Source organism: Heptranchias perlo, chromosome 3 (assembly GCF_035084215.1).
Source record: "Heptranchias perlo isolate sHepPer1 chromosome 3, sHepPer1.hap1, whole genome shotgun sequence".
In the NCBI taxonomy this organism is placed as follows: Eukaryota; Metazoa; Chordata; class Chondrichthyes; order Hexanchiformes; family Hexanchidae; genus Heptranchias; species Heptranchias perlo.
This window is the reverse complement of record NC_090327.1, coordinates 37,120,007-37,147,854: the sequence shown is the minus strand read 5'-3', so window position 1 is coordinate 37,147,854 and position 27,848 is coordinate 37,120,007. Positions and strand designations below refer to the sequence as shown.

The following is a 27,848-nucleotide window of genomic DNA, read 5'->3' as shown; positions in this document are numbered from 1 at the left end:
ATGCCTTTTAACTCTCCACTGACAGTTCAAGTGGTTTGTTGGGAGCAGGGGGCTGTTTAATCCGATGGGATGTCCTTTCTGAAGTTCTCTTGGTTCTGTGCTTGTGAAAGCAGACACACAGGCGACCACTGTGAATACCCGGCTCGAAGGTCCCCAGCTACCAATGCATCAGGCACCCCCTCCCTTCCCCCTCCATTGGCGGCCGTGCCTTCAGCCGTCTAGTCCCTAAGCTCTGGAATTCCCTCCCTAAACATCTCCACCTCATTCTCCTCCTATGAGACCCTCCTTAAAACCTACCTCTTTGACCAAGCTTTTAGTCACCTGTCCTAATATCTTCATGTTTGGGTCAGCATCAATTTCTGTCTGATTACGCTCCTGTGAAGCGCCTTGGGACGTTTTATTACGTTAAATGCGCTATATAAATGCAAGTTGTTGTTGAATGAACTTATATTGAAACATAGTGTTCAACCCATAGGGTAGTGAATCTTTGGAATTCTCTACCCCAGAGGGCTGTGGATGCTCAGTTATTGATTATATTTAAGGCTGAGATCGATAGATTTTTGGACTCTAGGGGAATCAAGGGATATGGGGATTGGGTGGGAAAGAGGAGTTGAGGTCGAAGATCAGCCATGATCTGAGTGAATGGCGGAGCAGACTCGAAGGGCTGTATGGCCTACTCCTGCTCCTATTTCATATGTTCTTATGTTCTTATCACAAACTGAATTTGTTTGCTTTATGGATAAGATTAACATATATGGAAGGATGAAGTTATAACTGTCAGTATTCTTAAGAAACCAATGAGATAAATAAAATACACTCACAACTCAAATGAATGAATCGTCGAGTAGATTAATAAGTGGTTCATCTCACCATTGGTTCTTGAATTAACTCTATAAGGGGAACTCAACCAAGCCGTCACCACACCAGAGTGACTGCAAAAGATTAACTTGTTACGATGTATAAATGGGAACAATACCATCATCCTGTTAACAAACAGTGAGCAGGTTCTGCTCTGAGCAAATCTGTTGTTGGTGTGACTTCTTGGGATTGATTTTTGTCGAGTGACGCAAGTCAGTCTTAAATGGTTCAGAGCTGGTGCTAATTGAGTAAATATGTTAATAACACTGAGTCAGCACACGAGTGCATGGGACTGAAAAATTCCATGTAAGTGAAATTTGAAGGGATGAGAACAATTAAAGGGACCTGTCACAAAGGGTGGCAAAAGCTCTGAAAACCCTTAGACAGCTTCAAAGGGCATCTCAACCCATTAGCAGCCATTGCCAGAGCTGAGGGGGCAAAAAGGGAAGTCTTTCACATGCAACCATGAGAAGGCAGGCAAGTGACGCAGGTATCCAGCATCTGACCCCCACTTCATGGCTGCTGAAGTCGAGGACACTAGGGTTGCCAACTCTAGTTGGAAGTATTCCTGGAGGGTTGATCATGTGATGTCTGACCACGTGAAGTCTGACAGCAGATCATGTGGCGGCTGCAAATGTTATTGCATTTACCTTACAAAGGTTAGGTTCCCTGTAGTTCAGAATCGTTGTTGTGGTTTCGCGCCAGCAGCTGTTTTGCAAGAAGTTTTGAGAAAGAGGAGGCCATCCATGAGGAGGCGAAGAAGGTAAACTGAGGGCGGGGAAGTGGGAAAATTGTAAGTGGAAGACAGATTCACAGAGGGGGACCCAGAGGTGGGAAGAACTTTGAGTGCACCAGTAACTGATAGTAACTCACTGAAATTGCACTGATAACTAATAGTAAAGTCGTAACACTCAGATTCCTCTCATAACGAACAGTAATACAATAACTTACTGATGGTCGATATGTAGTTATAGGTGTAATGCCACAAAACCCTACCTGTAACTAGCAGTAATCCTATAGCCTGTTGATATTCACCCTGAATCTACTGTCAGAATCCCCCAGCACTGCACAAGGTGCAGTCAGGCCCCCCAGTCGATACTACTTTTAACAGGCCCCATCTCTCTCCCTATCTCCTTGGACTTTGGTTTGGACTCAGGTTCTGTGTGAAAGTAATAATGCTGAACCAGGAGTCTTAGTCAGAGTCGATCTATACTTGGATTCACATGTCAAAACTGGGTGATACAGATTGACCTGAAAGAAATCAAGAGATTGCACATAGGGCAGTGGGCTCGTTGTCTGGGGCACTTCTCAGAGGGCACGTCGTCCTAAACTCAGCTCAACAACATTTCTAAACCACTCTCTGGGCTTGGACTCAATAAAGGAGAGTTTTCATAGAAATTACAGCAAAGGAGAAGGCCATTCGGCCCCTCAGTGCCTGTGCCAGTGCTCGCCTTCTCTCCTGTATCCCCATTCCCCCCAGATCATTTGATATTCCTCCTTGTCAAATACTGATCCCATTCTCCTTTTAAAGGATGTTTTAGCCTCTGCCTCAATAGCAACTTGTGGTGAAGCATCCCATGATCTAATAGCCCTAAGTGCAAAAACCTTCCTTTTTCCTCACCCCTTGGTTCTTCCAATGAGAATCCTCAGTCTCCGTCCCCTTGTTCCCAATTCGCCCACCGGTGGAAACAGTCAACAACAACAACCCCATCTCCTTCTCTTCCCCCAAGTATCTCATCGATGCATTTAAGGGGAAACTGGGTAAGTACATGAGGGAGAAAGGAACACAAGGATATGTTGATAGGGTGAGATTAAGTAAAGTAGGAGGAGGCTGGTGTGGAGCACAAACAACGACATGACCAATTGGGCTGAATGGCCTGTTTCTAAGTTGTAAAATACTGGCCCAGAATTTCCTGTCAAAATAATAGTGAGGCTGACGGCACTCACCGTTATTTATGCACAAATCACACAGCATATTCAGGTGAGGGCAGATGCACAGTTAAAGGTGAAAATCCTGAAGTTGCTGTCCGAGGTGTCCTTTAGCTTCACGAAAAGGGCATCTCGCTGTCTGACTCACCATTCAGATCCATTGAACGGCGTGAAGCTCCTGTATTTGTGCAGCAGATACGAACTAAACTCACCACAGAAAATTAAGGCTTGTCCATTTCAGTCCATGTACCCTTTTTAACAATGTGGTAAGTGTTAATTAATGCCAAACATCCTCTCTGGCACTGAAAATTAATTATTACAAGCGTGGAGTCTCATTCCTTCAGGTTTTAATTGTTAGAGATTTAAAATAAATTAAATTAAAATTTTGTTTTACTTTTTCTTTCTTTTTCTTTTTTTTCTCTCTCTCTTAATCCAATCTTTCTTTCCCTCTCTTCATTCTCTTTCTGTACCTGATTTGACATTGAATTCACTATTCTAACTTACACATCCTTGTTCAGACTCTGCACTGTTCATTTAACAATCCTTTAATCTGATTAAGGAGACACACAGTTGCTTGCCCTGTTCACACAGATCCCAGATGCCCTGTAGAGGGCGCCGCGAGGTTTCCATCTCTCACTTACAGCAACCTCCAGGGCAAAATCTCATGGAAATTAAATAGATACGGACAAGTCTAACTAACGCTGGGCGCCGTTCATTGATCGGCTACAGCAAATTCTCGGCCTCTATGTAATACTATGTAAACCCCACTTCCCTCTCCTCCTCGACCACCCATCTCCAAACTCTCTGTCTCCCCACTAATCCCCAATCTCCCTCTTTCCCCTGACTCCCCCAGGCTCCATCTCTCCCCCAGCCCGAGCCCCAATCTTGCAACCCCCATTCTCCAGTCTTCCTCTATACCCCTATCCCCATCTCCCGAGCCCCTAAAACTCCACCCTCCGACCATTGCCTCCCTCTGCCCCGACCCCTAGTCTACAGTCAGTCTCTCCCACCGGCCCAATTCCCAATCCCACCCCCCATCAGTCCTTGGTCACCCACTCTTCCCCTTCCCCGTTCATTCGAGCTCCAATCTCCTGCCCCGTAGTCCCTGTTCACCCACTTACCATCCAGCCCCACACCTCTTCCCTCACCTCTCTCTCTTCCCCTCCCCCCAGACTCTTTGCTGTTTCTTCACCAGCTAGTCCCGTTTTTGGGGATTCTGCAGAGGGGAAGCCAAGTGGCTGAAGGCCTGGCTGCCAATGGTGGGGCAAAGGAGGGTGAGGGAGGAACATAATAAAATGGCTAATATCAGAGGAGTGGGGCGTTCGGAGGGGGTGGGGTCGGGTTTTAGCGCTGGAGGAGATTGCAGAGATAGGGTTGAATCTTGCAAAGGGATTTAAAAACAAATACTAACATTTTAAATGTAATGCGTTGGGGGACGAGGAGTTGGTGTAAGTCGGGGGAGGGGGCATTTGGGCGAGTGGGACTTATACTGGGCACAGTAGGTCTCTTGTGTGTATCTGCTACACTTGCTCCACAAGCTCTGTTTACCAGCGGCTGCAATAGAAATATTTGTAGAGACTAAGTTGTACTTCTTGGAATGCTCCCAAGAAGTATTTCTGTGCTGTGAAGAGTTACCTGTGCGAAACTGTGGGGCCTCTACACACACAGCGGAGGATCTATTATTTTGGTCTGAGTGCGAGTGATTTATTTTTCACATTGAGCTAATTGAGTCTGTTGTCCGTTGAAACATTGGGGGTAAATTTAACTCAACCCCTCCCACCCGGTGGGAAACTGATGGGATCGGATCGGCCGCCTGTTTTACACCCTGCCTGATTTTACTTTCTGCTGCCTTCAGTGGCTTAGGTTAGAGTTACCCCCACATTGTTTTAGAGAGGGGTTCATTGGTGTTTTAAAAAAAATTATATAAAGAAAGATCTTGCATTTTAAAAGCAACCTTACATAACCTCAGCCATTGAAGTACATTTGAACCATAGTCGCTGTTCTAAAGTAGGAAATGCAGCAGCCAATTTGCTCATAGCAAGATCCCACAAATAGCAATTAAATACATGATCAGATAATCTATTTTACTGATGCTGTGTTGTCTTTCGAATGAGACGTTAAACCGAGGTCCGGTTTGCCCTTTCAAGTGGATGTGAAAAATCCCATGGCAGTATTTTGAAGATGTGGAGATGCCGGTGATGGACTGGGGTTGACAATTGTAAACAATTTTACAACACCAAGTTATAGTCCAGCAATTTTATTTTAAATTCACAAGCTTTCGGAGATTTTCTCCTTCCTCAGGCAAATGTTTCAAGAGCTCCTTGAAGCCTACGCATTTATACATATTGAACAATACATGGTGTTTACAGAATGCCCCTGCAACTGCCTGTTGCCAAGGCAATCACCGTGTTCAGACAGAGAGGTGTCACCTGCAGAACCCCCGAATACACATTCAACAAAAAAACAAACAGGGAAAAAAAAACAGAGAAAAAAAACAGAGAGAGGCAGAAACATCCGGAAGGCAGAGAGAGCCAGCAAATGACCCATTATATTAAAAACAGATAACATTTGTTCGCTGGTGGGGTAACGTGTAGCGTGACATGAACCCAAGATCCCGGTTGAGGCCGTCCTCATGGGTGCGGAACTTGGCTATCAATTTCTGCTCGACGATTTTGCGTTGTCGTGTGTCTCGAAGGCCGCCTTGGAGTACGCTTACCCGAAGGTCGGTGGATGAATGTCCATGACTGCTGAAGTGTTCCCCGACTGGGAGGGAACCCTCCTGTTTGGCGATTGTTGCGCGGTGTCCGTTCATCCGTTGTCGCAGCGTCTGCATGGTCTCGCCAATGTACCATGCTCTGGGGCATCCTTTCCTGCAACGTATGAGGTAGACAACGTTGGCCGAGTCACAGGAGTATGAACCATGCACCTGGTGGGTGGTGTCATCTCGTGTGATGGTGGTATCTGTGTCGATGATCTGGCATGTCTTGCAGAGGTTACCGTGGCAGGGTTGTGTGGCGTCGTGGACGCTGTTCTCTTGAAAGCTAGGTAGTTTGCTGCGAACGATGGTCTGTTTGAGGTTGGGTGGCTGTTTAAAGGCGAGTAGTGGAGGTGTGGGGATGGCCATAGCGAGGTGTTTGTCCTCATTGATGACATGTTGAAGGCTGCAGAGAACATGGCGTAGTTTCTCCGCTCCGGGGAAGTACTGGACGACAAAGGGTACTCTGTTGGTTGCGTCCCGTGTTAGTCTCCTGAGGAGGTCTATGCGATTTTTTGCTGTGGCCCGTCGGAACTGTCGATCGATGAGTCGAGCGTCATATCCCGTTCTTACTAGGGCGTCTTTCAGCGTCTGTAGGTGTCCATCGCGTTCCTCCTCGTCTGAGCAGACCCTGTGTATTCGCAGGGCCTGTCCATAGGGGATGGCCTCTTTGACGTGGTTAGGGTGGAAGCTGGAAAAGTGGAGCATCGTGAGGTTGTCCGTGGGCTTGCGGTAGAGTGAGGTGCTGAGGTGCCCGTCTTTGATGGAGATTCGTGTGTCCAAGAAAGAAACTGATTCTGAGGAGTAGTCCATGGTGAGCTTGATGGTGGGATGGAACTTGTTGATGTTATCGTGTAGTCTCTTTAGTGATTCCTTGCCGTGGGTCCATAGAAAGAAAATGTCGTCGATGTATCTGGTGTATAGTGTTGGTTGGAGGTCTTGTGCAGTGAAGAAGTCCTGCTCGAACTTGTGCATGAAAATGTTGGCGTATTGGGGTGCGAATTTGGTCCCCATGGCTGTTCCGTGTGTTTGGGTAAAGAACTGGTTATCGAAGGTGAAGACATTGTGATCCAGGATGAAGCGGATGAGTTGTAGGATGGCTTCCGGAGATTGGCTGTTGTTGGTGTTGAGTATTGATGCTGTCGCAGCGATGCCGTCATCGTGGGGGATACTGGTGTATAGTGCCGAGACGTCCATCGTGGTGAGAAGTGTTCCTGGTTCAACTGGTCCGTGGGTACTGAGTTTTTGTAGGAAGTCTGTAGTGTCACGACAGAAGCTGGGGGTTCCCTGTACGATGGGTTTCAGGATGCCCTCGATGTATCCAGAGAGGTTCTCCTACAACTCATCCGCTTCATCCTGGATCACAATGTCTTCACCTTCACCATCTCCACATCTTCAAAATACTGCCATGGGATTTTTCACCTCCACTACTCGCCTTTAAACAGCCACCCAACCTCAAACAGACCATCGTTCGCAGCAAACTACCTAGCTTTCAAGAGAACAGCGTCCACGACGCCACACAACCCTGCCACGGTAACCTCTGCAAGACATGCCAGATCATCGACACAGATACCACCATCACACGAGATGACACCACCCACCAGGTGCATGGTTCATACTCCTGTGACTCGGCCAACGTTGTCTACCTCATACGTTGCAGGAAAGGATGCCCCAGAGCATGGTACATTGGCGAGACCATGCAGACGCTGCGACAACGGATGAACGGACACCGCGCAACAATCGCCAAACAGGAGGGTTCCCTCCCAGTCGGGGAACACTTCAGCAGTCATGGACATTCATCCACCGACCTTCGGGTAAGCGTACTCCAAGGCGGCCTTCGAGACACACGACAACGCAAAATCGTCGAGCAGAAATTGATAGCCAAGTTCCGCACCCATGAGGACGGCCTCAACCGGGATCTTGGGTTCATGTCACGCTACACGTTACCCCACCAGCGAACAAATGTTATCTGTTTTTAATATAATGGGTCATTTGCTGGCTCTCTCTGCCTTCCGGATGTTTCTGCCTCTCTCTGTGTTTTTTTTCTCTGTTTTTTTTCCCTGTTTGTTTTTTTGTTGAATGTGTATTCGGGGGTTCTGCAGGTGACACCTCTCTGTCTGAACACGGTGATTGCCTTGGCAACGGGCAGTTGCAGGGGCAGTCTGTAAACACCATGTATTGTTCAATATGTATAAATGCGTAGGCTTCAAGGAGCTCTTGAAACATTTGCCTGAGGAAGGAGAAAATCTCCGAAAGCTTGTGAATTTAAAATAAAATTGCTGGACTATAACTTGGTGTTGTAAAATTGTTTACAAGTATTTTGAAGAAGAGCAGGGAAGTTCTCCCCAGTGACCTGGCCAATATTTATCTCTCAGCCAACACCATTAAAAACAGATTATCTGTTCATTAATTGCATTGCTGTGTCTGTGCATGTGCATGTGTGTGCTTGTGCATAAGTGTGTGTGCATGTGCATGTGTGTGCGAGTGCGTTTATCTATGTGTGTGTGTGTGCAAGTGTAGATAAGATTGGGCTTGGCTGTGATTTCCCCTGCGGTTGAATACCCTGCTGATACTGACCATCTAGGTTAACACCTGAAGAATTGTCACTTCGGAGAGATACCAGAGGTGCTGCAGAACCATAAAGCAGCAAGGGTCAGCGTCATCAGGAGGGGAGAGGAGAAAATGGGGTGAATGGAGGCCAACAGTAAACTGCCACAACTGGTTGAATTTGGTGAATTAAAACAGATGCAATTTTGTAAAAGTTCTCAGTATTAAACAGACTAAAGCATCGTTAAAGCTAAAAGATATACAGCACCTCAACAAGTCTCTCAGCCCTTCACAGTACAGGTACGTTAATGTAGTGGTTATGTTACTTGACTAGTAATCCAGAGCACGTGAGTTCAAATCACAGTTTGAAAAAAAGTTTGGAAATAGAAAGTTGGTATCAGTAAAAATGACCATGAAGGTCAACCCTATCAAACCCTTTCATTACCTTAAGGACCTCTATCAGCTCACCCCTCAGCCTGTTCTGATAAGGAGACCCTCTCAGTTCTGGTATCATCCTTGTGAATCTTTTTTGCACTTTTTCCACTGCCTCTATATCCTTTCTATAATATGGAGACCAGAAATGTGCACAGTACTCCAAATATGGTTTAACCAAGGTTCTATACAAGTTTAATACAACTTCTTTGCTTTTCAATTCTATCCCTCTAGAAATGAACCCCAGTGCCTTGTGTTTGTGGAAAATTCTGGGGATGGGGGTCATTTAATAAAGGAAGAGGGGGAGGGGTTGCACTTATGAAGGCAGCCGAAGCTTGGAGCATCATAGCCATTCCAAGAGGAGGATCCAAAGCCGCTCAGGCTGGGGATAGTAAGTTGCCATTTTAAATTATATTCTCCTCCATGACTTTACGCCCGGTTGAAATGACAATGGATCCTTCCAGAATCAATTTCATTTTTGCCTTTTGAACTTGAGGCGCCCGCTATAGGCCCACATAGTAGCTCATGCTTGCTCTCAGCACACGTGGGTCCTGTTTGGCTTATCGGGGTGGGGGGGGGGAGGACTTCTGATAGCCTAGGAATTTCCCCCAGACATGTCGTCAAGGTGAAATGTGGGGTGGGGGGAATCGTGGGGTGAATCATGGGGGGAATTGTGCAGTTTCTGAGTCATGGAGCATGGCTTTGACCCACAACCTTCTGAACAAGAGGTGAGACTAGGGTTTCTAAATCTAGTTGGACGTATTCCTAGAGGTTTCATCAGATGACCTCCAGCCTCCAACCGCCCCGCCCCCACACTCCCGCCATTGGTTGCCCGACATGTCCATCCTCGTGGCACATTGCCATCCCCCGCCAATTGGAAAGCGAACAGACTTTTCGTTACCTGTTTGGATGATTCTTGGCTGTGGGTTTAACATCTTTTATCCCCAATCTCTGATATTTTTATGACTAATGAACAAAATGTGTTCAAAGAAAATGAAAAATAAAACAGACAACTTGTTTAATTTCCCCTATGATTAGTAATGAGGGAATGCTGCACTATCGGAGGCGCTGCCTTTTTGACAAGACGTTAAACCAATGCCCCGTCTGCCCTTTCAGGTAGATGCAAATGATCCCATGGCACTTTCCAAAGAAGAGCAGGGAAACCCAGTGTCCTAGCCAATATTTATCCCTCAAACAACATCATTGAAACAGTTTAATTGGTCATTTATCTCATTGTTGTTTTTGGGATCTTGCTGTGCGCATATTGGCTGCTGTGTTTCCCTACACGACAACAGCCACTACACTTCAAAGTACTTCATTGGCTGCAAAGTGCTTTGGAACATCCTGAGGTCATGAAAGATGCTATATAAATGCAAGACTTTTCTTTCTCTTTCTCCTGGCTCTTTCTCCTTGCTCACAGCACTGTCTGGGAGATAATTCTTTAATTCCTGGAGACTCCAGGAAAAATCCTGACGGGTTGGCAACCCTAAGTCAAGCGCTACCAATCTTTTTTCAGTTTGAAGTTAGTGCCATTTATGTTGAAGGTTTAACCCTTACCTCGGTGACCTTTTTTGAGCATTTCCCCGAAAAGCAGCTTCTTTCAACAAACATCCAGTATCTAATAAAATTTGTGCCAGAGCCTTCAAACAGGCCCTGTATTTATTTATCTGAACTCCTTGCTCTGGCTCACACCCTTTTTTTGTCAATTGATGAAGAGGCCTGGTCTGGCACTAAATCAAATGTACAAAGTGTGTACATTAAAAGACATATCACAGCCAATACAGAGGAATCCTGTACTATACATTCATCTGAGAGTTGACCAAAATACGATTTAATCTATCCAGAGCTCCATTACTCCAGCAGAAACTGCACGATCTGGTGCAAAGTGTGAGGCAATAAATAGTCTGTTAACACGTCCCTCTGAAAGTTTCAATAGAATATTCGGGACTCATTACTTTTCTAATCCCTTTTCAATGGGTAAATTGTAACCTGGGTCGTAGGGGAAGGGGAGGGGCGTCAGTGTCTTCAGGAGAGTGGGGAAGAAAATTGGGGGGAAAACATACTGGATTAGAGCTAAATTATCCCTGTGTGAAGCTATTCTGAGATTTGTTAATGGAAAAGGAATGAGGTTAATTCCTGACACACTGTCAGAATTATCTGGAGTGAATTTTTCCCTTCGATGAGCTTCACCACAGGGATAATTATGACAAAGTTTTCAATCAGGAACTGTAGAGCAGAGGGCCCAACTCCATTAAACCCCGGAGTTACCTGCGGCAACAGGGAAAGGACATTACCTTTATTAGAGTTCTTTGAGGAAGTAACGGGCAGGGTGGATAAAGGGGAACCAATGGATGCAGTATATTTGGATTTCCAAAAGGCATTCAATAAGGTGCCACATAAAAGATTACTGCACAAGATAAGAGCTCATGGTGTTGGGGGTAATATACTGACATGGATGGAGGATTGGCTAACTAACAGAAAACAAAGAGTCGGGATAAAAGTGTCATTATCAAAATGGCAATCTGTAACTAGTGGGGTGCCGCAGGGATCAGTGCTGGGGCCTCAACTATTTACAATATAGATCAATGACTTGGATGAAGGAACAGAGTGTCTTGTAGCCAAATTTGCTGATGATACAAAGATAGGTGGAAAAGCAAGTTGCGAGGAGGACGCAAAGGGCTCAATTTTACAATGGTGGCGGGTTGGCAGCGGGGGGGGGGGGGGGGGGGCGGTGGTGAAGGTGCGTGTGGCAAACCCGCATGAACAAAACTTACCGTTTCCGACGTGATCGCACGTTGATTAACGTCCTCTCCGGGTTTCGCGCCCGGCAGCCAGCATGATTGACAGGCTGGCTGCCATCAGGAGCTACAATGCGTGGGGGGGGAGGGGAGGGGGTGAGAAAGAGAAAGAGTGAGATGTTATCCGGCATTGGCTGGAAGACCGATGCGGGGGAGAGTGGAAGGCCGGGGTGGGGGGGGAGGAGATCGGGTGCGGGGGGAGAGGGGAAGGTCGAGGCAAGATCGGGGGAAGATCGGGAGGCCATCGGGTGAAGATCGGGGGGGGGGGTGAAAAGGGGGACATTGGGGGAAGATCGGGGGGGGGGGTGGGGTGAAGAGGGGACATCGGAGCGGGAGACATCGGACATTGGAGCAGGGTGCAAAGATAGGTTCATTTAGTGTTTTCACTTCTGTCTATGGTTTTTTATTTAGTTCCCCGATCCAGCCCTTCACACCTGGTTTCACCAGGTGTGAATCATAAGCGGTGGGCAAGCTGCCCAGGTAAGTTAAAAAATCTTTCTAAGTACTTAATCTGTCACAGGTAAAGAGCCTTAAGTACCTCAATGAGGTCCCTGGGAAACACCGAAGTCGGTGGGTTGGAGCCGGTTTCCGAACCCGACCGGGATTTCCACGATTTTCGGAGGCCCTCTGCCCCCAAAACACCCGCAATTGCCTCCTAAAATCACCCCCAAAATGTCTGCAAAGGGATATTGACAGATTAAGCGAATGGGCAAAAATTTGGCAGATGGACTATAATGTGGGAAAATGTGAAGTCATCCACTTTGGGAGGAAAAATAAAAAAGCAAAATATTATTTGAATGGAGAAATACTACAAAATGCTGTGGTACAGAGGGATCTGGGTGTCCTCATACATGAAACACAAAAAATCAACATACAGGTGCAGCAGGTAATCCGGAAGGCAAATCGAATATTGGCCTTTATTTCTAGGGGGATGGAGTATAAAAGCAGGGAAGTCATGCTACAACTATACAGGGTGCTGGTGAGACCACACCTGGAGTACTGCGTACAGTTCTGGTGTCCTTATTTAAGGAAGGATATACTTGCATTGGAGGCAGTTCAGAGAAGGTTCAGTAGGTTGATTCTGGGTATGGAAGGATTGTCTTATGAGGAAAGATTGAACAGGTTGGGTCTATACTCATTGGAGTTTAGAAGAATGAGAGGAGATCTTATTGAAACATACAAGATTCTGAGGGGACTTGATAGGGTAGATGCTGAGAGGATGTTACCCCTCATGGGGGAATCTAAAACTAGGGGGCATAGTCTCAGAATAAGGGGTCACCCGTTTAAGATGGAAATGAGGAGGAATTTCTTCTCCCGGAGAGTCGTGAATCGTTGGAATTCTTTACCCCAAAAAGCTGAGGAGGCTGAGTCATTGAATACATTCAAGGCTGAGTTAGACAAATTTTTGATCAGCAAGGGAGTCAAAGGACATGGGGAAAAGGCAGGAAAGTGGAGTTGAGGTAAAAATCAGATCAGCCATGATCTCATTAAATGGCGGAGCAGGCTCGAAGGGCCAAATGGCCTACTCCTGCTCCTATCTCTTGTGGTCTAATGGTCTTATTACCGCTGACAAACCAGATAATCCCTCATCACAATTTTCACCAAAAAATCAGCAAAAAAAGGTAACTTTAATGACCAGGACAAACTAAAGCAAAACAGCCCAATTAGCCTAAACTTTAGGATTGACTAGGAAAGACTATCTGGTTGACAGAGAGAAAACTGATTTACAGCAAAGGAGACCGTACCACTTTTCAGAAGGTGACGTGAGGCTGGGATGCATCAAAAAAATCTGTCTAAAGTAGACTTGCAAAGAAGTGACACATTGTGGGTGACAGAAGAGCCCCACAAGGGTTGGCTTGCAGACAGGTTAACAGCATGTGTGAGATAGGCATGGATGAGTAGTCCGTTAGTGGAAACTAGTTTCCTTCTTTGGCTGTCATTAGGATTAATTCTGAGCTCAAATGCATTGAAAAGCACTTATTAAATTGGATGTTCATACCATTTGGACTTGCTGAGGAGGCGTGATGCCTGAGAATTATGGGTTCACTTGTGATTGATGCCTGGTACTAAATTTGAGTTTTGCTGTGCTTGCGATTTGTTTCTTTCTTCTGATTACATGGTCCAGATTTCAGGTGGAAGTAGCAGGGAGTAGGGAGGCGATGGTTGGAAGTCTTATCCTTGGCTCAGTCAGTAGCCCTGATTTAGAAGGTCATGGGTTCAAGTCCCACTCCAGGACTTGAACACATCATCGTAGCTGACACTTCAGTACTTGCTGTTAGAGGTGCTGTTTTTTGGATGAGACGCTAAACCAAGGCCCCACCTGCCCTCTCAGGTGGATGTAAAAGTTCCCATGGCACTTTTCGAAGAAGAGCAGGGAAATTCTCCCAGTGTCCTGGCCAATTTTTATCCCTCAACCAACAACACCAAAGCAGATTAGCAGGTCATTCATCTTATTGCTGATTCTGGGATCTTGCTGTGCATAAATTGGCTGTCGTGTTTCCTTACATTACAACAGTGACTACACTTCAAAACTACTTAATTGCTGAAAAGAGCTTTGGGATGTCCTGAGGTTGTGAAAGGTGTTATATAATTGCAAGTTCATTATTTCTTTGCTCTGAGCCAATGGACACTGAATTCTTATGGCCTGTGCAGCTAAGTGGAAAACTACTAGACTGGACAATTACGGGGGTAGTGATATTAGCCATGGTCCTTAAAGTGGAAGGATGGAGTGTTTCACAGTCAGGGCATCAATTTAGAAGGGAGACTCCTTTTAAACAGTGAGTCTCACCATTAGTGCACCTCTTGCTTCTTGGTTAAAGGGAATACTGGTAGAAAGCTTATGGGATCTTGCTGTGTGCAAAATGGCTACCTTGCTCACCTACATAGTAGCAATCACTTTACTTCAGTGTAATTGATTGTGTGTGAAGCGTTGTAAGATATTCTGAGAGATGTGATAAGGCGCGATTTATAAAGAAGCCTTTTCGAATCTTCCATCATTTTTTGGACAAAGGCCTTATTTTCACATGCAATGTGCCTAATTTCATTATGCTGTGGCCTGATTTTCACCTCTGGCCTGATTTTCACCTCTGCCTTGTTACTACCCTGCACAAGCTCCCAAATGAAATCTAGTGTTGCTAGCCAAGACAATACTTTGAAATGAAGGCCCCCTTTTCCCTGTCAGGTTCACGGCCCCCTGTGTAGAATCACATGATAACAATTGCTCTCTTCAGCTAGCTGCTGGCACCTTTGAAGTAACAAGAGTGAACTTCCGCTAACCTCCTCCTGTAAGTTAGTTAAAGGCATTCACTGTGTGATGTTTTGGGCTTCATGCAACTGTCGGTCTTGTGGACTTACGACCCTTCACCGAGACTTTTCAATTCTAAAAAAAGCAACCTTATAGAACACTCTGACAAAATGGCAGTTGTGGATCAAAGATAATGGGAGAGGAGGAAGTTGTATTATCGGACCCCCATCAAAGAGAAAGTGTCCCCATCAAGAAAGAGCTTCCCCCCAGGAGAGGTTCTCACCATCAGGAGAGAGTCTCCTCATCAAGCAAGAGAGTCTTCTCATCAGGAGGTCTCACCATCAGGGGAAGGTCACAGGATCACAATATAATTAGAGATGAGGAAGGCCATTTGGCCCAAATCAATTCATCCACCCATAAAGACCCTACATTCATGCAAAGAGGAATTGTTTGATATCAGTCCTAATTTTTACTAGTTTGAACCTGTGTCCCCCTGTCCAACTCTCACAAATTAATTTAAAGTAATAGCCCAGATTAACCTTTTCCATTCCCTTAACGATCTTGTATACCTCAACTGTCAGATGCCTCCTTTCCAGGCTGAAAAGCCCAAGTCTCTCCAGTGTTTCCTCATAACTCAGACCCTTGACATTGTGGATCAGCCATGTGACTTCAGTGCTTGAATGTCCCCTTTGTGTTTCGGTGATCAGAACTGCATACAGTACTCAAGGTTCGGTCTGACCAAAGCCCTGTACAGTTTGATCATTATCTCCTTACTGGGGCAATTTTAACCTAACCCGTCCGTCGAAACTAACAGGATCATGTGTTAAGCTGGTTTTACACCCCACCCGATTTTACTCTCCATTGATGATCCCGTGGGTTTCCTGCCCCACCAGTTAGGTTAAAATTGTCCCCGCGATGTTAGCCTTGGCTCAGTTGGTAGCACTCTTGCCCCAGAGACTTGAGCACATAATCTAGGCTGACACTCTAGTGCAGTACTGAGGGTGTGCTGCAGTGTGTGCTGTTTCAGAAGAGATGTTAAACTGAGGCACCGCCTGTCCTCTCAGGTGATGTTGACTATGACCTTGTTAGTCTGTGTGTCTCTGTGTTGCACCATATGATCAAACTCACTCCAGCCACCAGCCTTAGCTGCATCCAAATGTAGAGGTGAAAGGCCAATGTGTTAACCCACTGCACCATCCAGTTCCCTTAAGATCGTGACTGGGCTTAGGAGATTTCTGAAGATCGGTACTCAACAAATCTGATGCTGAACATCTACCTTCCTCCTAGCACCATTTGAAATAAAATATAAATGGGTTTAATAAGGAACCTTCCTCCATATCTCTGTTCCTGTAGGACTTATATCATTAAAACAAGGTCAACAGCCTCAATGTGGCTGCCAGGATTGTCCAAATCATAGCCTGACTGATATTCACTATCTTCAACTTTTCACTAAAAGTTAAAATGAGCACATAATCTAGGCTGGCACTCCATGCAGTACGGAGGGACGTCCACTAAAAGTTAAATCTTTAACTCTAAATCTTTCCTACATTACAATAGTGACTACACTTCAAAAGTATTTCATTGGCTATAAAGCGCTTTGGGACATCCTGAGTTCATGAAAGGCACTACAGAAATGCAAGTCTTTCTTCCTTCTTCATAGAATCATAGAAAGGTTGCAGCACAGAAGGAGGCCCATGCTGGCTCTTTGTAAGAGCAATCCAGTTAGTCCCATTCCCTCGCTCTTTCCTCGTAGCCCTGCAAATTTTTTCCCTTGAAGTATTTATCCAATTCCTTTTTGAAAGCCATGATTGAATCTGCTTCCACCACCCTTTCAGGCAGCGCATTCCAAATCATAACTACTCGTTGAGTAAAAAAGGTTTTCCTCACGTCGCCTTTGGTTCTTTTGCCAATCACGTTAAATCTGTGTCCTCTGGTTCTCGATCCTTCTGCCCATGGGAACAGTTTCTCTTTATTTACTTTATCTAAACCCTTCATGATTTTGAACACTTCTATGAAATATCCTCTTAACCTTCTCTGCTCTAAGGAGAACAACCCCAGCTTCTCCAGTCTATCCACGTAACTGAAGTCCCTCATCCCTGGAACCATTCTAGTAATTTTTTTCTGCACCCTCTCCAAGGCCTTCACATCCTTCCAAAAGTGCGGTGCCCAGAATTGGACACAATACTCCAGCTGTAGCTGACCCAGTGTTTTATAAAGGTTCAACATAACTTCCTTGCTTTTGTACTCTATGGGCTCAATTTTCGCACCCCCGATCGGGTGTGTTCGTGGCGGGGGGGGGGCTGTGAAAATCGGGGATTCCCGGGGCGGGTCTGGAGCCCGGCTCCAACCTGCCCACTTCCGGGTTTCCCACAGACGTGCTGACATGCGTGTGCAGCCCCCACATGTGGGACTCCTGCCGGCAATTAAAGCCAGCGGGGTGCCACTTAAGGTATTTATTTTGGTATTTCAGGTCGTTTACAGACCTGATTAACGAGATATTTTAGGAGGGATGGAATTTTGCTAACAACTGGGACTGTTTCCCGTACTGGGGGAAACACTCCCAGTTCAAATGGACGTGTTGCAGCCATCAGCCTGTGGCAGCTGCAAAGGTCCATTTGACAGGTGGTGGGGGGGAGACCCTCACTCATTGCAGGAGGCCACTCTGTCACTTTGGACAAAGTTTGGCCTCCACCACCCTCCTCCTAACATTAAAATTCACCAACTTGCACACTTACCCCGGTGTCCAGACACATTTACCTACCTTGCGGACCCCCTCAAATGTACATCTTCTGGATGGGGGCCGCCGTAGCTGCAGTCATGACCTCCTCGGAGGACGAGCAGCATCACCAGCCTCGCTGGCCACGCCGTCCACCTCTGACATGTGGAGCCCCACAACACAGTGCTGTGACACATCCACCTGCACAGCAGGAGGGAGGGCAATGGCAGAGAGAGATGCGTCGCAGAAGGCACTACCCTCGCCACAGGGTCTACAGACCGAGGCTCAGCTTCCTGGACCTCTCTGAGCAGCAATGCACACGGAGGCTCAGAGTCACTCGACATGTAGTCGTGGACATCTGCAGCCTCCTTCATGCCGAGCTGCTCCTGGCTGGCCCGAGCACCATCTTCTTACCTGTCGCTGTCAAAGTCACCACTGCCCTCAACAACTTCTCCTCTGCATCCTTCCAGGGTGCCATCGGGGACATCGCCGACGTCTCTCAGTCGTCTGCACAAAAAAACCCTGCAAATACACCTACACCCACTCTGCAGTGACACAATGGGTGGCATCAGTTGTGGGTCTTCATAGTGATCCTCAGGAAAGGGCATTATTGCACAAACCAGACAAGATTCGCAAAGACGTGGCAGCAGTGGTTTGAATATATGTTATGTGAGTTGATCAGGAATTAAATATAGGTAAAAACCATGACAAACCCTCAAACACCCTTGTGCATCCCCTTCATGCTCACGATACGTTTGCCTTACGCTTCCTACTGCACATATGTGATGCATGCCCTGTGGCTGCAGCACAGGTAGTGGCAGGTTGAGTGAGGCTGACCGTGAAAGAGATGCATGAGAGGGTGAGTATGAGATAGAGCCATGAGATTGTATGAGGATTGGGTTGAGTGGTAGTGGCGGGATGAGTACTGGCGAGGTGAGTGGGTGTGAGGAGTGATGTGATAGAGTAGTGTTGGCAGTGCAGAAGGAGATGTGGGGTGATGTGGCAGACAGAATGTAGGGGAATGAGTAAGTGTATTCACTTCGGCTGACCTACTTAGGTCATTGAAGTGCCTCCTGCACTGTATGCAGGTACGCGATATGTTGGTGGTGCAGGTGACCTCCTCTGCCACCTCGAGCCAGGCCTTCTTAGTGGCAGAGGCGGGCTGCTTCCTCCCGCCCGCCGGGGGGAAGATCTCTGTTCTCCGCCTCCTCCTCACCCCATCCAATAAGACCTGGAGTGAGGCACCATTAAACCTGGGAGCAGCCTTCCCCCTCGGCTGCTCCATGCTGTAATTTTGCCTATTTCCTGCAGCATCAGTCAGTGGAGGACTGCCCCTTTGAATAGGGCTCCTCCAGCTGACAGTCTATGCTGCGCATATGCAGTCCGCCCGCCGCGCAGCTTACCAGCGGGAAACCCGGAAGCACAGGTAAGTGGCTCCAATTAGCCTGCGATTCCGTGCGGAGCGCACTGATTTCACTGGGCGCGTTACCCACGCGCCCAGTCGACCCCCCGCTGCGAACCCACCGCCCTGCTAATATCGGGCCCTATGCCTCTATTTATAAAGCCCAGGATCCCATATGCTTTTTTAACCACTTTCTCAACCTGTCCTGCCACCTTCAAAGATTTGTGCACATATACCCCCAGGTCTCTCCGTTTCTGCACCCCCTTTAGAATTGTACCATTTAGCTTATATTGCTTCTCTTTCTTGCTGCCAAAATGTTTCACTTGGCACTTCTCTGCATTAAATTTCATCTGCCTTGTGTCTGCCCATTCCACCAGCCTCTGTCTATGTCCTCTTGAAGTCTATTACTACCTCCTCACTGTTTACTACACTTCCAACCTGTGTAGTAAACAGTGAGGAGGTTTACTACACAGGTTGGAAGTGTGTAGTAAACCTCCTCACAGCAGGGCTGTGACTAATTCCTTGGCTACATACTCTGATTAACGTTTCCAACTGATTAATCAGGAGTTGACTGGACGGTCAGTTGTGCTGTTGTTTGGAAAGAACGCACAGAAAAAAAAAGTCCTGCTTGCTTAATAAATTGCAAAAGAGACAACTGTTATTGGTCACAAAATGACAGTTTGACTTTCCCCTCTGAGTCTGAAGGTCATGGGTTTAAGCTCCACTCCTGGACTTCAGCATGTAATCTAGGCTAACACTTCAGCCTAGTCCCTTCATCATTTTAAATACTTCAATCAAGTCTCCTCGAAGTCTATGCTTTTTTCGAATAAAAAGATCCAACTCCTTGAGTCTATCATGATTAGTAAGGATTTTAAACTAGCTAATGATCTAGTGGCCCTCCTATGAACCTTTTCCAGGGCCTCGATATCTCCCATCCTGTGAGGGGACCAGAACGTTGACTGTTTTATATTACTCTTGGATGGGATACAAGAAAAAGCTTGTCATCTGATAGATGATCCTTCTTTTCATCCACTGCATTATCGATACTACCACAGTCAGTGCTCCCCAAAACCTTTCTGTCTTGTTGCTTCTAAGTTCCAAATACTGTCTTACACACTCTTCCTCCTCCCTATATCCTCATTTTGTTGAAATCAAGATTCCCCACAACATCTCCTGCATGTTGCCCGAACAACCCAGTATTTTCCAGAACCTCAAAACTGTGGAACTCTTGACCTCACTGGGTCTTCCCTTTCTCTTTCAATCTACAGACATTGAAAACAAAACTCGAGTTTTCTCTAATCATTACTTTCTGACCTGCCTCATCTTCTCCCCATCACTTTTAACCTTGGCCGTGTCTTACACACAGTCCTGTACTTTATTTTCTCAATTAGATGTCCAACACTTTAGGCCCTTGGGTTTAATAGTTGATGTCAAGCATTCATTAGAGACTTGGGGGTAGATTTTGGACTGGGCCTGCTTTCGGGCCCAGACTCAGTGGTGTGAAAGCAGTGCGCGCCCGAACCAAGAGTCCCGACGATCAGCAGGAATTGTTCCTTGGACCCTTGGACAGCTCGCCTCACGAGAAAAGCCAGTTGCGGTTTGCCAGGGTGTTGGAGCAGGCAATGGGTGGGGTGGGGGGGTGCTGATTGTTAGGCAAGGCGGGGGTGAGGGGGAGCTTGCTTCACAGAAAGGTTTTTATCTTTGAAAATGTAATTAAAAATGACATGTAGTTAACGGCCACAGGGGCCGCTGAAGAAACCTGAGCGGGGAGGCCCAATGCCTGCCCGCTCATCAGGAACACATTACTCAAAGGTGTTTTTCAACAGCTGTTAGCCCCTAATTAACATATTCAAGGGACTTTACGCTTGTTTTAGGCGCCTACCTGGGACGTCCAAAAAAAATAGGCCCCTTGACTTTAGCAATGGTACCAATGCCTGTGCAGATTAACTGGTCTTCCATCTCATTTGCTACTTATGGAATCTTGCTGCATGTGTTTACCTACACAACAGCACTTCAGAGATTAGTTGTGAAGCAATTTGAGATGTCCTGAATACATGATAAAAGACTTTAGAAACTCTCTTTCAGAATAGGAAGGGAAAATCACACCGGGTTTCTGGCATGGTTGCTGTCCAGTGACCCCTGCTGGAAAAATATGGGCATAATGGATGTTGGGTGAGGACAGGAATTGGCTCAGATGTAATGCTCCCCAGGGTCTACTTGCTTGTCAACTCTCATATATCCAGAAAGGGCAGATTGGTGAGATATAGGAGGAAACGCAGCACCTGTAGATCCGGCCCCTGACCTTCAGCCCCTGACCCTCACTCCCGACCTCCAGCCCCAGCCCCTGCCTCTGGTGCCTTCAGAATAGGAGAGAAAATTAGGAAAAAAATATTTTGCCCTGTCTGTGTCTTTTGGTGACCTTCCAGAGAGGTTTACAACACTAAAGGAGGCCATTTGCGTGTGTATCGGCACATTGCTAGAACAATCCCATTGCCCCATTCTCTCCCCATAGCTCTGTATCCTTCGCTGCTTCAAATATTTACCCAATTTCCCCTTAAAAGATGCAGTGCTCCAACAACTCTCTGAGTAAAGACATTTTCCCAACTTTCTCTGTGAGAATTTTAACTGATGACCCTTGGTCTCTGAATCCTGAACCAGAAGTATCTCCTCCTCTGCTCCATCCTTCCCGACTAATTATGTGCGTAATTTTTTTGCCCCATTCAGGTTGATGCAGATGATGTCATTACCAGGGATGAGCAGATTTACTTGCTGCTTCACGCTAAACGGAAATGTGAGCAGAGGTTGAAGTCCAGGATGGGTAAAGCTGCTGGTGAGTCCCTCCTTTAATTTGGTCAACAACCACTTGCATTTATATAGCGCCTTTAACTTACTAAAACATCCCAAGGTGATTCACAGGAATGTAATCAGACAAAAACTGACACAAGCCAAAGAAGGAGATATTAGATCAGGTGATCAAAAGCTTGGTCAAAGAGGTAAGTTTTAATGAACATCTTAAAGGAGGAGAGAGGTGGTGCGATTTAGGGAGACAATTCCAAGCTTAGGGCCTGTACGACTGAAGGCATGGCCACCAATGATGGAACAAAGGAAGTAGAGGAGGCTAAAGAGGTCGGAGTTGGAGGAACGCATAGTTCCTGGAGGGCTGTAGGCCTGAAGAAAGTCACAGAGATAGGGAGAAGCGAGGCCATGGAAGGATTTGAACACAAGGATGAGAATTTTAAAGTGGAGACGTTTGGGGACTGGGAGCCCATGTAGTTCAGTGAGGATGATGGGTGAGCGGGACTAGGTGTGAATTAGGACCTGGGCAGTAGCTATGTGAAGTAGCAATGATGACAGAGACCGGGGAGGAGCAAGTGCCTTTTAAAGTCAACAGTAAAAATGAGAACGTGTTGAAAAGCAGTGACAATGATCAAAAGGACCTTGACAAATTTAAATGAATGTGCTAAAGAAGGTGGGTGGATTTGAAATTGTGAAACGAAGGAACGAGACATAATACAATATGAAATGTGTGCATGGTGACAGGAACTATGAAAAGTGTGTGTACAGGGGTGACAAGAATGGTGAAATGTGTGTGCATGGTGACAGGAACTGTGAACTGCATGTGCAGAGTGTCAGGAACTGTGAAACGTGTGTGCATAGTGTCAGGAACTGTGAAACGTGTGTGCATGGTGACAGGAACTGTGAAATGTGTGCGCATGGTGTCAGGAACTGTGAAACGTGTGTGCATGGTGTCAGGAACTGTGAAATGTGTGCGCATGATGACAGGAACTGTGAAACGTGTGTGCATAGTGTTAGGAACTGTGAAATGTGAGCATGGTGTCAGGAACTGTGAAACGTGTGTGCATAGTGTCAGGAACTGTGAAACGTGTGTGCATAGTGTCAGGAACTGTGAAACATGTGTGCATAGTGTCAGGAACTGTGAAATGTGTGCGCATGGTGTCAGGAACTGTGAAACGTGTGTGCATGGTGTCAGGAACTGTGAAACGTGTGTGCATGATGACAGGAACTGTGAAACGTGTGTGCATGGTGTCAGGAACTGTGAAATGTGTGCGCATGGTGTCAGGAACTGTGAAACGTGTGTGCATAGTGTCAGGAACTGTGAAACGTGTGTGCATGGTGTCAGGAACTGTGAAACGTGTGTGCATGGTGTCAGGAACTGTGAAACGTGTGTGCATGGTGTCAGGAACTGTGAAATGTGTGTGCATGGTGTCAGGAACTGTGAAACGTGTGTGCATAGTGTCAGGAACTGTGAAACGTGTGTGCATAGTGTCAGGAACTGTGAAACATGTGTGCATAGTGTCAGGAACTGTGAAACGTGTGTGCATGGTGACAGGAACTGTGAAACGTGTGTGCATGGTGTCAGGAACTGTGAAACGTGTGTGCATGGTGTCAGGAACTGTGAAACGTGTGTGCATGATGACAGGAACTGTGAAACGTGTGTGCATAGTGTTAGGAACTGTGAAATGTGAGCATGGTGTCAGGAACTGTGAAACATGTGTGCAAGGTGAAAAGAACTGTGAAATGTGTGTGCATGGTGTCAGGAACTATGAAATGTGTGCGCACGGTAACAGGAACTGTGAAACATGTGTGCACAATGACAGGAACTGTGAAACTTGCGTGCATGGTGTCAGGAACTGTGAAACGTGTGTGCACGGTGACAGGAACTGTAAAATGTGTGTGCACGGTAACAGGAACTGTGAAATGAGTGTGAACGGTGACAGGAACTGTGAAATGTATATGCACGGTGACAGGAAATGTGTGTGTATGGTGACAGGAACTGTGAAATTTGTGTGCACGGTGTCAGGAACTGTGAAATGTGTGTACACGGTGACAGGAACTGTGAAATGTGTGTGCACGGTGACAGGAACTGTGAAATGTGTGTGCACGGTGACAGGAACTGTGAAATGTGTGTGCACGGTGACAGGAAATGTGAAATGTGTGTACACGGAGACAGGAACTGTGAAATGTGTGTACACGGTAACAGGAACTGTAAAATGTGTGTGCACGGTAACAGGAACTGTGAAATGAGTGTGAACGGTGACAGGAACTGTGAAATGTGTGCACATGACAGGAACTGTGAAATGTGTGTGCATGGTGACAGGAACTGTGAAATGTGTGTGCATGGTGACAGGAACTGTGAAATGTGTGCACGGTGACAGGAACTGTGAAATGTGTGTGCACGGTGACAGGAACTGTGAAATGTGTGCACGGTGACAGGAACTGTGAAATGTGTGTGCATGGTGACAGGAACTGTGAAATGTGTGCACGGTGACAGGAACTGTGAAATGTGTGTACACGGTGACAGGAACTGTGAAATGTGTGTACACGGTGACAGGAACTGTGAAACGTGTGCACGTGACAGGAACTGTGAAATGTGTGTGCATGGTGACAGGAACTGTGAAATGTGTGTACACGGTGACAGGAACTGTGAAATGTGTGTACACGGTGACAGGAACTGTGAAATGTGTATGCATGGTGACAGGAAATGTGTGTGTATGGTGACAGGAACTGTGAAATTTGTGTGCACGGTGTCAGGAACTGTGAAATGTGTGTGAACGGTGACAGGAACTGTGAAATGTGTGTGCACGGTGACAGGAACTGAGAAATGTGTGTGCACGGTGACAGGAACTGTGAAATGTGTGTGCATGGTGACAGGAACTGTGAAATGTGTGCACGGTGACAGGAACTGTGAAATGTGTGTACACGGTGACAGGAACTGTGAAATGTGTGTGCACGGTGACAGGAACTGTGAAATGTGTGTACATGGTGACAGGAACTGTGAAATGTGTGTGCACAGTGACGGGAACTGTGAAACGTGTGCATGGTGATAGGAACTGTGAAATGTGTGTGCACGGTGACAGGAACTGTGAAATGTGTGTACACGGTGACAGGAACTGTGAAATGTGTGTACATGGTGACAGGAACTGTGAAATGTGTGCACGGTGATAGGAACTGTGAAATGTGTGTGCATGGTGACAGAAACTGTGAAACGTGTGCACGTGACAGGAACTGTGAAATGTGTGTGCACGGTGACAGGAACTGTGAAATGTGTGCACGGTGACAGGAACTGAGAAACGTGTGCATGGTGACAGGAACTGTGAAATGTGTGTGCACGGTGACAGGAACTGTGAAACGTGTGCATGGTGACAGGAACTGTGAAATGTGTGTGCACGGTGACAGGAACTGTGAAATGTGTACACGGTGACAGGAACTGTGAAATGTGTGCACGGTGATAGGAACTGTGAAATGTGTGTGCATGTGACAGGAACTGTGAAATGTGTGCACACGGTGACAGGAACTGTGAAATATGTATGCACGGTAACAGGAACTGTGAAATGTGTGCACGGTGATAGGAACTGTGAAATGTGTGTGCATGGTGTCAGGAACTGTGAAATGTGTGCGAATGGTGTCAGGAACTATAAAACGTGTGTGCATAGTGTCAGGAACTGTGAAACGTGTGCGCATGGTGTCAGGAACTGTGAAACATGTGTGCATGGTGTCAGGAACTGTGAAACGTGTGTGCATGGTGTCAGGAACTGTGAAATGTGTGTGCATGGTGTCAGGAACTGTGAAACGTGTGTGCATAGTGTCAGGAACTGTGAAACGTGTGTGCATAGTGTTAGGAACTGTGAAATGTGAGCATGGTGTCAGGAACTGTGAAACATGTGTGCAAGGTGAAAAGAACTGTGAAATGTGTGTGCACGGTAACAGGAACTGTGAAACATGTGTGCACAATGACAGGAACTGTGAAACTTGCGTGCATGGTGTCAGGAACTGTGAAACGTGTGTGCACGGTGACAGGAACTGTAAAATGTGTGTGCACGGTAACAGGAACTGTGAAATGAGTGTGAACGGTGACAGGAACTGTGAAATGTGTATGCACGGTGACAGGAAATGTGTGTGTATGGTGACAGGAACTGTGAAATTTGTGTGCACGGTGTCAGGAACTGTGAAATGTGTGTACACGGTGACAGGAACTGTGAAATGTGTGTGCACGGTGACAGGAACTGTGAAATGTGTGTGCACGGTGACAGGAACTGTGAAATGTGTGTACACGGTGACAGGAAATGTGAAATGTGTGTACACGGAGACAGGAACTGTGAAATGTGTGTACACGGTAACAGGAACTGTGAAATGTGTGTGAACGGTGACAGGAACTGTGAAATGTGTGTGTATGGTGACAGGAACTGTGAAATGTGTGCACATGACAGGAACTGTGAAATGTGTGTGCATGGTGACAGGAACTGTGAAATGTGTGCACGGTGACAGGAACTGTGAAATGTGTGTGCACGGTGACAGGAACTGTGAAATGTGTGCACGGTGACAGGAACTGTGAAATGTGTGTGCATGGTGACAGGAACTGTGAAATGTGTGCACGGTGACAGGAACTGTGAAATGTGTGTGCACGGTGACAGGAACTGTGAAATGTGTGCACGGTGACAGGAACTGTGAAATGTGTGTGCATGGTGACAGGAACTGTGAAATGTGTGCACGGTGACAGGAACTGTGAAATGTGTGTTCACGGTGACAGGAACTGTGAAACGTGTGCACGTGACAGGAACTGTGAAATGTGTGTGCATGGTGACAGGAACTGTGAAATGTGTGTACACGGTGACAGGAACTGTGAAATGTGTGTACACGGTGACAGGAACTGTGAAATGTGTATGCATGGTGACAGGAAATGTGTGTGTATGGTGACAGGAACTGTGAAATTTGTGTGCACGGTGTCAGGAACTGTGAAATGTGTGTGCACGGTGACAGGAACTGTGAAATGTGTGTGAACGGTGACAGGAACTGTGAAATGTGTGTGCACGGTGACAGGAACTGAGAAATGTGTGTGCACAGTGACAGGAACAGTGAAATGTGTGTGCATGGTGACAGGAACTGTGAAATGTGTGCACGGTGACAGGAACTGTGAAATGTGTGTACACGGTGACAGGAACTGTGAAATGTGTGTGCACGGTGACAGGAACTGTGAAATGTGTGTACATGGTGACAGGAACTGTGAAATGTGTGTGCACGGTGACGGGAACTGTGAAACGTGTGCATGGTGATAGGAACTGTGAAATGTGTGTGCACGGTGACAGGAACTGTGAAATGTGTGTACACGGTGACAGGAACTGTGAAATGTGTGTACATGGTGACAGGAACTGTGAAATGTGTGCACGGTGATAGGAACTGTGAAATGTGTGTGCATGGTGACAGAAACTGTGAAACGTGTGCACGTGACAGGAACTGTGAAATGTGTGTGCACGGTGACAGGAACTGTGAAATGTGTGCACGGTGACAGGAACTGAGAAAAGTGTGCATGGTGACAGGAACTGTGAAATGTGTGTGCACGGTGACAGGAACTGTGAAACGTGTGCATGGTGACAGGAACTGTGAAATGTGTGTGCACGGTGACAGGAACTGTGAAATGTGTGCACGGTGACAGGAACTGTGAAATGTGTGCACGGTGATAGGAACTGTGAAATGTGTGTGCACGGTGACAGGAACTGTGAAATGTGTGTGCATGGTGACAGGAACTGTGAAATGTGTGTGCACGGTGACAGGAACTGTGAAATGTGTGCACGGTGATAGGAACTGTGAAATGTGTGTGCACGGTGACAGGAACTGTGAAATGTGTGTGCATGGTGACAGGAACTGTGAAATGTGTGTGCACGGTGACAGGAACTGTGAAATGTGTGCACGGTGACAGGAACTGTGAAATGTGTGTGCACGGTGACAGGAACTGTGAAATGTTTGTGCACGGTGTCAGGAACTGTGAAATGTGTGTACACGGTGACAGGAACTGTGAAATGTGTGTGCACGGTGACAGGAACTGTGAAATGTTTGTGCATGGTGTCAGGAACTGTGAAATGTGTGTACACGGTGACAGGAACTGTGAAATGTGTGTACACAGTGACAGGAACTGTGAAATGTATGCACGGTAACAGGAACTGTGAAATGTGTGCTCGGTGACAGGAACTGTGAAATGTGTGTACAAGGTGACAGGAACTGTGAAATGTGTGTACACAGTGACAGGAACTGTGAAATGTATGCACGGTAACAGGAACTGTGCAATGTGTGCTCGGTGACAGGAACTGTGAAATGTGTGTACACGGTGACAGGAACTGTGAAATTTGTGTGCACGGTGTCAGGAACTGTGA

General features: G+C 46.6%; 1 protein-coding gene across 1 annotated transcript in view; it reads left to right on the top strand.

Annotated features, from left to right (window-relative positions):
• The window catches only part of LOC137312101 (parathyroid hormone/parathyroid hormone-related peptide receptor-like), a 116,320-nt gene that overhangs the window by 18,486 nt on the left and 69,986 nt on the right, over positions 1–27,848 (top strand). The window contains exon 2 of the mRNA XM_067978835.1: positions 21,406–21,511. Within this exon, the coding sequence (XP_067834936.1) occupies positions 21,406–21,511 (106 nt within the window). The remainder of the gene's footprint in view (positions 1–21,405; positions 21,512–27,848) is intronic.